This window comes from Microchirus variegatus (assembly GCF_963457635.1).
Source record: "Microchirus variegatus genome assembly, chromosome: 5".
Taxonomy (NCBI): Eukaryota; Metazoa; Chordata; class Actinopteri; order Pleuronectiformes; family Soleidae; genus Microchirus; species Microchirus variegatus.
In genome coordinates, this window is record NC_139806.1 from 30,592,497 (window position 1) to 30,603,534 (window position 11,038).

The 11,038-nt window shown below is 43.7% G+C and overlaps 1 protein-coding gene and 1 pseudogene across 3 annotated transcripts in view; both read left to right on the plus strand.

The window, feature by feature from the left end:
* Nucleotides 1-7,904, plus strand: part of sgcd (sarcoglycan, delta (dystrophin-associated glycoprotein)) — a 15,834-nt gene extending 7,930 nt beyond the window's left edge. For both annotated transcript variants that reach the window (XM_083890350.1, XM_083890349.1), the window contains exons 3-8: nucleotides 708-809; nucleotides 1,517-1,604; nucleotides 2,403-2,522; nucleotides 3,401-3,473; nucleotides 3,606-3,729; nucleotides 5,223-7,904. In XM_083890350.1, coding sequence (XP_083746476.1) covers nucleotides 708-809; nucleotides 1,517-1,604; nucleotides 2,403-2,522; nucleotides 3,401-3,473; nucleotides 3,606-3,729; nucleotides 5,223-5,408 — 693 coding nt within the window. In that variant the 3' untranslated portion in view covers nucleotides 5,409-7,904. The remainder of the gene's footprint in view (nucleotides 1-707; nucleotides 810-1,516; nucleotides 1,605-2,402; nucleotides 2,523-3,400; nucleotides 3,474-3,605; nucleotides 3,730-5,222) is intronic.
* A 1,582-nt stretch (nucleotides 7,905-9,486) lies between these two features.
* On the plus strand, nucleotides 9,487-11,038 carry LOC310927426 (tripartite motif-containing protein 16-like; annotated as a pseudogene). Its single transcript has one exon. The product of its transcript is annotated as a tripartite motif-containing protein 16-like (transcript).

Here is an 11,038-nt window from a genome sequence, read left to right on the forward strand (position 1 = left end):
GTGTGTGTGTGTGTGTGTGTGTGTGTGTGTGTGTGTGTGTGTGAATAAAACATGAGTTGTGTTGCACAGCCAGGTTTTAATCTGAGATCTACATAAATCTCACTTTCTCTGAAGTTCAGACAGAACACTGCTCACACACACACACACGCACACACACACACACACAAACAGCAGCAGCTGTTTGTTGTGTTCAGTCTTCACTCAGATTGAAAGTGTCTTTGTTTTCTATTTACCTAAACTCTTCAAAGTGTCCTCACAGTTATTTATAGATCATAAACCACTCACTCTCCCACACCAAAGTCCAAAGAGAAAACCAGTGATTTTAGCTCACAGGGACACAGGAGCTGCTGGTCCTCTGCTGCCTCATGTGGTCACTTTGTGTCACTGAGTTAAGTCTATCACTTGGTGTGATAGTGTGAGTGACTTTGGTATGGGAGAGTGAGTGACTAATCTTTCATTGAGCTCACATGAAGTGTCATGGACTCAAGTGTCCCCATGTCCCCCTGCAATAACCCTGCAATAAACCGGGAATAATCCTGGAATAATCCTGGAATAAACCTGGAATAACCCTGGAATAATCCTGCAATAACCCTGCCATAATCCTGGAATAATCCTGGAATAATCCTGCAATAATCCTGCAGTAATCACGGGATTAATAATCTGTGTTATTGGATTAATAATTTCTGTGTGTGTGTGTGTGTATCCAGGATGGAATGGGGAGCCTCAGAATCACAGAGAAAGGAGTGAAACTGGAGGGAGATTCTGAATTTCTGCAGCCGCTTTACGCTAAAGAGATCCAGTCTAAACCAGTAAGACACACACACACACACAGAGAGACACACACAACACACACAGAGACACACACACACACACACACACACACACCCTCTCCCCCCCCCCCCACCCGACACACACAGAGACACACACACACACCCCCCCCCCACACACACACACACACACACACACACACACACACACAAAGAGACACACACACAAAGAGACACACACACAGAGAGACACACAACACACACACACAGAGACACACACACATTGTTGTTTATATTTCATGTCATAAATGTTTTAATGATTGGTCACATTCATTCATAATTGAAGACATATCAGTGTCTCAGTCTCCTCATGTCTCCTCATGTCCTTATGCCTCCTCATGTCCTCATGTCCTCATGTCTCCTCATGTCTCCTCATGCCTCCTCATGTCCTCGTCTCCTCATGTACTCATGCCTCCTCATGTCTCTTCATGCCTCCTCATGCCTCCTCATGTCTCCTCATGTCCTCATGCCTCCTCATGTCTCCTCATGTCCTCATGTCTCCTCATGCCTCCTCATGTCCACATGTCTCCCCATGTCCTCATGCCTCCTCATGTCCTCCTGCCTCATGTCTCCTCGTCCTCATGTCTCCTCATGTCCTCATGCCTCCTCATGCCTCCTCATGTCTCCTCATGTCTCCTCATGTCCTCATGCCTCCTCATGCCTCCTCATGTCTCCTCATGTCTCCTCAGGGTCGTCCTCTTTTCCTCCAGTCGTCCAGAAACGTGTCGGTGAACATCTTAGGCAGCAACAACCAGCTCCTCACACAACTGGTCACAGGTGAGGCTGAAACACAACAACTCACTCTCCCACACCAAAGTCACTCACTCTCTCACACCAAAGTCACTCACTCTCCCACACCAAAGTCACTCACTCTCCCACACCAAAGACACTCACTCTCACACACCAAAGACACTCACTCTCCCACACCAAAGTCCATAGAGAAAACCAGTGATATTAACATCACAGCACACAGGAGTTCACAGGAGTTATTGACACAAAGTGACCACACGAGGCAGCAGAGGACCAGCAGCTCCTGTGTCCCTGTGAGCTAAAATCACTGGTTTTCTCTGTGGACTTTGGTGTGGGAGAGTGAGTGAACAGCCCTGATTATTATTTAAAATGATGTCACTGTTTTTCAAAGTTTCCTCTTGTCTCTTCTTCTTCTTATTCTCTCATATGTCCTCGTCTGTCCTCGTCTGTCCTCGTATGTCCTCATATGTCCTCACCTGTCCTCGTCTGTCCTCATTTGTCCTTGTATGTCCTCATATGTCCTTGTATGTCCTCATATGTCCTTGTCTGTCCTCATTTGTCCTCATATGTCCTCGTCTGTCCTCACCTGTCCTCATGTCCTCCCTTGTCCTCATATGTCCTTGTCTGTCCTCATATGTCCTCGTCTGTCCTCATATATCCTCGTTTGTCCTCATATGTCCTCTTCTGTCCTCATATGTCCTCATATATCCTCGTTTGTCCTCATATGTCCTCGTCTGTCCTCATATGTCCTCGGTTGTCTTCATATGTCCTCGTCTGTCCTCACCTGTCCTCGTCTGTCCTCATCTGTCCTCATATGTCCTCCAGGATCCCGTGGATTTAAAGCTCAGGGGAAGATGTTTGAAGTCAAGTCGTCGTCAGGAAAACTTCTGTTTTCTGCTGACGAACAGGAAGTGGTGATCGGAGCAGAGAAGCTACGAGTGATGGGTGAGTGTGTGTGTGTGTGTGTGTGTGTGTGTGTGTGTGTGTGTGTGTGTGTGTGTGTGTGTGTGTGTGTGTGTGTGTGTGTGTGTGTGTGTGTGTGTGTGTGTGTGTCTGTGTGTGTGTGTGTGTGTGTGTGTGTGTGTGTGAGAGAGAGAGAGAGAGAGTGCCCCCTGCTGACACAAACAGGGGAGAGTCATAAAGTCTGACTTTAGAACAGCAGGAAAAAACCACAGGTGAACATCCTGCAGGCTCCGCCCCTTCACCTCACCTCACTTTGAACTCAGGATTAAACTCTAAAGTCAGGAATAAACACTTTAAATTCAGTATTAAACGCTTTAAACTCAGGATTCAACTGTTTGAACTCATGATTAATCACTTTAAACTCAGTATTAAACACTTTAAACTCAGTATTTAACACTTTAGACCTGGGATTAAACTGTTGAACTCGGGATTAAACACTTTAAACTCAGGATTCAACTGTTTAAACTCTGGATTAGACTGTTTAAAGTCCGGATTAAACACTTAAAACTCGGGATTAAACACTTTAAACTCGGGATTAAACTGTTTTAGTCAGGATTAAATACTAAACTCGGGATTAAACACTTTTAATACAATATTAAACACTTTAAACTCAGGATTAAACTGTTCAGTCAGTATTAAACACTAAATTTGTGATTAAACACTTTAAATACAGTATTAAACACTAATCTCAGGATTCAAGTGTTTCTCGTTTTACTCATTTTTTCTATGCGGTTTGGTCTGGCAGAGTGAGTGGTTTACAAACTTCAGTTTAACAGTGAGATAAAGACGTGGAGATGTAGGGGGCGCTCACGCCACAGTCAGCGCTGAAATTCATCTTCTTTCTTCTTCTGTGGCTCCAGGAGCTGAAGGAGCTGTTTTCTCTAAATCCCTGGAGACGCCGCACGTCAGAGCTGAACCTTTCAAAGAGCTGCGGTGAGTTCATGCGCTCATCACTGTCACACACACACCCACACACACACACACACACACACACCCACACACACACACAGGGTGAGCGCGTGTCACGTGACGACATTTCTCTTCCTGTTTGTCTGCGATGTCCAGACTGGAGTCTCCGACTCGCTCTCTGCTGATGGACGCTCCTAAAGGCGTCCAGATTCTGGCTGAGGCCGGAGACATTCAGGCAATCTGCAGGAACGAGCTGAGACTGGAGTCTAAAGACGGAGAGGTGCGTTCCACACACACACACACACACACACACACACACACACACACACACACACACACACACACACACACACACACACACACACACACACACACACACACACACACACACTTTAAACTCAGGATTAAACTGTTTAAACTCAGGATTAAACACTTTGAACTCAGGATTAAACACTTTAAACTCAGGATTAAACTGTTTAAACTCAGGATTAAACACTTTAAACTCAGGATTAAACTGTTTAAAATCGGGATTAAACACTTGAAACTCAGGATTAAACTGTTAAAGGTCACATAGAGTGGTCCTGTTGCACATAAATGTTAGTTATGGAGGTCTACTTACATATATTAACTTGTTTTTATGGTAAAAAACCTCATAGTTGCTGTAAACTAGCCGATAGAAATCCTCTTTTCTGACAGTGTTTTTCAGCCGCGATGTTTCAGAGTGAACTTTCACCCCCAGAAGACAGAGTCTTGTGATTGGCCAGTACTATCCAGCACATCCGTTCTCAGAAGCGCAGCGCCCCCCTCTGGAACGGCGGATGCACTATCAAAACATTGTTTTAACAGTGTTTAAAAATAGCTTTGTCACGACTCCCCGCCGCAGTCCCATTTATGACTTTAAACCGGAGTCAGACCCAGAGTCAGAAGACACTGTCGATCGTGTAACACCTCCACAACGGACGTTATTCTTCTTCTGCGGTTCAATGTACGCAACCGGATGTGCCCGGACTACCGCCCGGAGCAGGACGATCGGTTGTTCAGGAGAACCGCTGCTTACGTAACTATTACGGGATATTCAGTGATCTCGTTGAGCCCCGAGATTACAATAAAACACAACGTTCTCAGCAATGGCTGAACTGTTTGTTTCGAACCGTCAGGCTTCATAAACAAGGTAATGACGCAGATACACACCAAAAAAAACAGCGATAATAGGAACTTCCGGTCTAGTTCCGCTTTAAAGGTCAGGATTTAACACTTTAAACTCAAGATTTAACACTTTAAACTCAGGATTAAGCACTTTTAACTAATTTAGGATTAAACACTTTAAATTTAGGATTAAACTGTCTGAAGTCAGGATTAAACACTTCAAACTCAGGATTAAACTGTTTATCTCAGGATTAAACACTTTAAACTCAGGATTAAACACTTTACACTCAGGATTAAACACTAAACTCAGGATTAAACTGTTTGAACTCAGTATTAAACACTTTAAACTCAGGATTAAACACTTTACACTCAGGATTAAACACTAAACTCAGGATTAAACTGTTTGAACTCAGTATTTAACACTTTAAACTCAGGACTAAGCACTTTTAACTCAGGATTAAACTGTTTATCTCGGGATTAACACTTTAAACTCAGGATTAAACTGTTTAAAGTCAGGATTAAACACTTTAAACTCAGGATTCAACTGTTTAAACTCGGGATTAAACACTTCAAACTCAGGATTAAACACTTTAAACTCAGGATTTAAACTGTCTCTTTGTCTCTCAGATATCTCTGGACGCTCGCAGAATTCGTCTCATGCGTTTGCCGGAGGGAAAAGCGTCCACCAGCTCCTCGTCCTCTGGAACCAGACAAACTGTCTACGAAGTTTGTGTTTGTCCAAACGGCAGACTCTTCCTGTCGCAGGCCGGAACCGGATCCACCTGCCAGATCAGCAACAGTGTCTGCCTCTAGAACTGGACCTGGACGTGGAGCGATCAATAAAACCATGAAAACAAAAACGATCAGCAACAACGTCTGAACCTCGAGAAACTGAAAAAAGATCAATAACAAAAAACAGATGATGAAGAAAAGACTGAAGAGATGATCACATGACACACACACACATACACATGCACACTTTGTGCTAATATTTAAATTTCAAAGCTAAAAGTATTTTATTCACTATAATTTTCTACTGAGGAAAAAAGACTTTGAGGAAAAGCATCATGGGACATTGACGCACTCACACACGCACTGAGGTGATCATCTGATCAAGCCCCGCCCACACACTCTCTTCTCCTCTGCTGACGCCATTTTATTTTTATTTTTAACGTTGATGCTAACATTGATGCTAATGCTGGTGATGTCATATTCACGTCACATTTCCTCGGAAATTGAAATTCTTCGTAACCGATGTTTGTGAAGTTTGCGTTGATTGCGTTTTTTCTTCGGGTCACTGTTACCTGTTTATTAAGATAACGATGTATTTGATGATGTTTTTCTCTCTGCGATGAAGTGATGTCGTTCATCTTAAAGAGACGTTTAAAAAAAGAACAAGATTAAACTTCAATAATTAAATAAAATAAATAAATAGCTTCCCTCCTCAAGCTAATGCTAAGCTAAGTCACTTGGAGTTCGTGCTAAGCTAAGTACTCTCCTAGAGCTAATGTGAAGATACCTATGCTAAGTTAATAACGCTAAGCTAGCTACACTTCTGGAAGTAACACTTCAAATCAATTGTGTGAAGTTATTTTGGCTAGCTCTTTCTCTGCCCCGCCCTCTTGTTGTTTAGCGCAACTTTATTGAACACAAACATCTCATCTCGTGAACGACTTGAACGCAAATGAGAATGTGAACGACGTGAATGTTAACATGAACAACATCAGTGTGAACGACATGAACATGAACATGAACAGTGTCAGTGTGAACGACTTGAATGTGAACATGAACGACGTGAACACGAACGTCAGTGTGAACGATGTAAACGTGAACATTAACGACGTAAACGTGAACCTTAACGACGTGAACATGAACGTGTCAGTGTGAGCGACGTGAACATGAACGTGTCAGTATGAGCGACGTGAACATGAACAGTGTCAGTGTGAACGACGTGAACATCAATGACGTGAACGCGAACATGAACGACGTGAATGTGAATGACGTGAATGTGAACATGAACGGCGTGAACGTGAACGACGTGAAAGTGAACTGAACATGAATGACGTGAACATGAACGACGTGAACGTGAACAGCGTGACTGACGTGAGCGTGAACATGAAGGACGTGAATGTGAATGTGAATGTGAATGTGAATGTGAACGTGAACGACGTGAACGTGGACATGAACGACGTGAAAGTGACTCACCAGCCTCTGCTCTGTTTCCAACAACTCAACTACTTTTCAAATAATATTTTTCTGTTTTATCTGAAAAACAAAACAGCGATGTCTGCAGCTCCTTCTTGTCGCCGCCCTGGTGGAGAACATCAGGACTGACATCGTAAATGTTCACTGTTCACTGAACGAGGACTAAACTAAAGTGAAGCTGTGCCTTAACCACCGTGACAAGAGGAAGAAGAAGAAGAAGAAGCACATGACTCTCTCTTCAGCTGCATCAGCGCGCCACCTGCTGTCAGACGACGTCTTTTCTTCGTCCCATGTGAAAACAAACGTGAATAAAAACTGCCGCTGATTCGTCACATGACCAAAAACCTCCTTTATTTCACAAACTTTCTAAATGTTTCAAATTTATTCTCTTGCGAACTTTTCAGACGTTGTTCTCCTCATCGTGTTTTCCGGCTCCTCCCACCATGATAGTGATGTTTTCTAAGATTTAGCGTCATAATAATAATGACGTGCAGTGACACACAAACACCTGCAGGGGTGCTCATGTACGCCGCTCATTTGTCGTTGTTGATATTTTATGCAAAGTGTGCTAAATGTTGCGTTTTAATTCAAAGCCATACTGAGCATGTTTGATATGCAATAACTCTCCACATCAGCAGGTGGCAGCACTCGCTAACCGATTACCGCGGCGTCGGACCAGAAGGAGGCGGCAGCTATTTCCTTGACGTTTGAAATGTTCTTTGGTCGGTTGTGTTGTTATTTTCCTGTGCAGCGATTGGCCGAGCTGACGGCCAATCGCAGACGCTCACCGGTGTTCACCTGCGCTAGCTCGTGTCGCGACATTTTGAGAAGTCGGCTCTTTTACGTTAATTCTGGTGCTGTTTGTTTGTTTGTGTTCATTTTTCGTACGTTTAAGGTGTTGTGCTTTTCCGTGGTTTGGTGAGTCAGGTGTTACAGTGACATCTAGTGGCAGAGGATGTTTAACGTAAGAGTGGCGATTTTTTTTTCAGTTTGCTGACGTCACGGTGCGTCGCGATGACGCCACGGTGATGTCATCACAGACAGGTGTTTGTTTTTTCTCCTCTTTGCTTTTTTCTTGTTGTTTATTAAAGAAAAATATTTGACAACAAACTGAAAGTGTGTGTGTCTGTGTGTCTGTGTGTGTGGGGGGGTAGCTGGTTCTTAGCAGCAGGGGGTGCTCACAGCAGTGTGTGTGTGTGTGTCATTACATCATACTGGACTGGAATGTGTTTTTTTTATGTTCAGACAGAAAAGTCGATGCCAGATCACTTTTTTCTTCATGTTCAGACAGAAAAGTCGATCCCAGATCACTTTACTTTCTTTATGTTTAGACAGAAAAGTCAATCCCGGATCACTTTACTTTCTTTGATGTTCAGACAGAAAAGTCGATCCCGGATCACTTTACTTTCTCTATGTTCAGACAGAAAAGTAAATCCCAGATCACTTTACTTTCTTTATGTTCAGACAGAGAAGTCGATCCCGGATCACTTTACTTTCTTTATGTTCAGACAGAAAAGTCGATCCCAGATCACTTTACTTTCTATATGGTGAGACAGAAAAGTCGATCTCAGATCACTTTACTTTCTTTATGTTCAGACAGAAAAGTTGATCCCAGATCACTTTACTTTCTTTATGGTGAGACAGAAAAGTCGATCCCAGATCACTTTATTTTCTATATGGTCAGAGAGAAAAGTCGATCCCAGATCACTTTACTTTCTTTATGTTCAGACAGAAAAATCGATCCCAGATCACTTTACTTTCTTTATGTTCAGACAGAAAAGTCGATACCAGATCACTTTACTTTCTTTATGTTCAGACAGAAAAATCGATCCCAGATCACTTTACTTTCTTTACGTTCAGACAGAAAAGTTGATCCCAGATCACTCCACTTTCTTTATGTTCAGACAGAAAAGTCGATCCCAGATCACTTTACTTTCTTTACGTTCAGACAGAAAAGTCGATCCCAGATCACTTTACTTTCTTTATGTTCAGACAGAAAAGTTGATCCCAGATCACTCTACTTTCTTTATGTTCAGACAGAAAATTAGATCCCAGATCACTTTACTTTCTTTACGTTCAGACAGAAAAGTTGATCCCAGATCACTTTACTTTTTTATGGTCAGACAGAAAAGTCGATCCCAGATCCATTCATTCTTTATGTTCAGACAGAAAAGTCGATCCCAGATCCCTTCATTCTGTGCTGTGTGATTTCATTACAGCGTACTAACCCTTTAAGAGCTGTCACTCAGTCCGATCAACAAGAAAAACGTCTTTATTCGCGTCGTTGTGTTTTACTGTGACTCCACGTTGTTTTACCCATCTCCCGGCTTCTTATTTACGATCTTCTGTCACGCTGTGCGACTTGAATCATTGCGTTCTTCTCTTTTATTCATCTTTCTTTGTTTTACGCGGCGTCTTAAAGACCTCGCCTCCTCCTGGATGTTCAGCCTTCAGCATTTCACACAGATGAACACATGAACTTTCAGATTTAACAAAGACTCACATATAAACTGACACACACACACACTAAGCCATTCCCACTCTGACTCTGACATAATTTCCTGGTTCCTCCCCCCACACACACCTGCAGTTTGGTGGTATGAGGAGGAGGCGACAGGCTCCGCCCACTGCTGTGTCACATGTTGTTGGAGCTCAAAGCAGGAAGAGGAAGTCAGACCTTGGTGAAATGGCAGGAGTTCAGCTGCACGGAGAAAGCTTCTCTTGTTCCATCTGTTTGGATCTTCTGAAGGATCCGATGACTCTGAGCTGTGGACACAGCTTCTGTAAGAACTGTATTAAAGACCACTGGGACTCGAAGACGTGAAGAAGATCTACAGCTGCCCTCAGTGTAGAAAGATCTTCACACCGAGGCCTAACCTGAAGGAAAACACCATGTTCGCAGAGTTAGTGGAGGAGCTGAAGAAGACTAAAGTCCACGCTGCTCCTGCTCATCACTGCTATGCTGGAGCTGAAGATGTGGCCTGGGATGTCTGCACTGGAAGGAAACTGAAAGCTCTCAAGTCCTGTTTGGTTTGTTTGGCCTCCTACTGTGAGGAACATCTCCAGCCTCATCATCAATCATCTGCATTAAAGAGACACAAGCTGGTGGAGCCCTCCAAGAGCCTCCAGGAGAACATCTGCCCTCTTCACGACAAGGTGATGAAGATGTTCTGCCGCACTGATCAGCAGTGTATCTGTTATCTCTGCTCTGTGGACCAACATAAAGACCACAACACAGTCTCAGCTGCAGCAGAGAGGACGCAGAAGCAGAGACAGCTGTATCTGAGTCAAGAAGAAGTCCAGCAGAGAGTCCAGGACATAGACAGAGACGTGAAGGTGCTTCAACAGGAGGAGGAACTTCACTGAGATGGAATGAATCTCCTGCAGACGAGAAGCAGCAGATCAGATCCAAGCAGCAAACTGAAGTGAGTCGAGTCAGAGACGCTGAGAATAAGCTTCAGCAGGAGAAGACTGAGCTGAAGAAGAGAGAAGCTGAACTGAAGCAGCTCTCACTCACACACGACCACAACCAGTTTCTCCTCAACTACGGCTCACATTCAGCACTCAGTCCATCTACACACTCGTCCATTATCCATGTCCGTCCTCTGAGATACTTTGAGGACGTGACAGCAGCTGTGGTGAAGCTCAGAGGACAACTGCAGGACGTCCTGACCCAGACGTGGACAAACATCTCACTGGCTGTGGCTGAAGCAGATGTTTTACTGACACCTGAACTAAAGACCAGAGATGAGTTCCTCAGATATTCACAGGAAATCAAACTGGATCCAAACACAGCTCACAATTATCTGTTTTTATCTGAGGGAAACAGGAAAGTGAGAGTGATGGATAAAGATCAGTCTTATCTTCGTCACACAGACAGGTTTTCTTATTATCCTCAGGTCATGAGCAAAGAGAGTCTGAGTGGACGTTGTTACTGGGAGGTGGAGTGGACAGGAAGAGGAGAAGTTGATGTAGCAGTGACGTACAAGAACATCAGCAGATCAGAGGGTTCAGATCAATGTGGATTTGGATTCAATGACAAATCTTGGTCTTTAGATTGTTTTGGAAGCATTTGCAAGTTTGTTCACAGCAGCATCAGGACTGATGTCTCAGATGTTGGAGTCTCCAGAGTGGGAGTTTACCTGGACCACAGAGCAGGTCTTCTGTCCTTCTACAGAGTCTCTGGCCGTTTCTCAATATCCATACTTGTCCGTACTTGCGTACTCCTGTACTTGTGA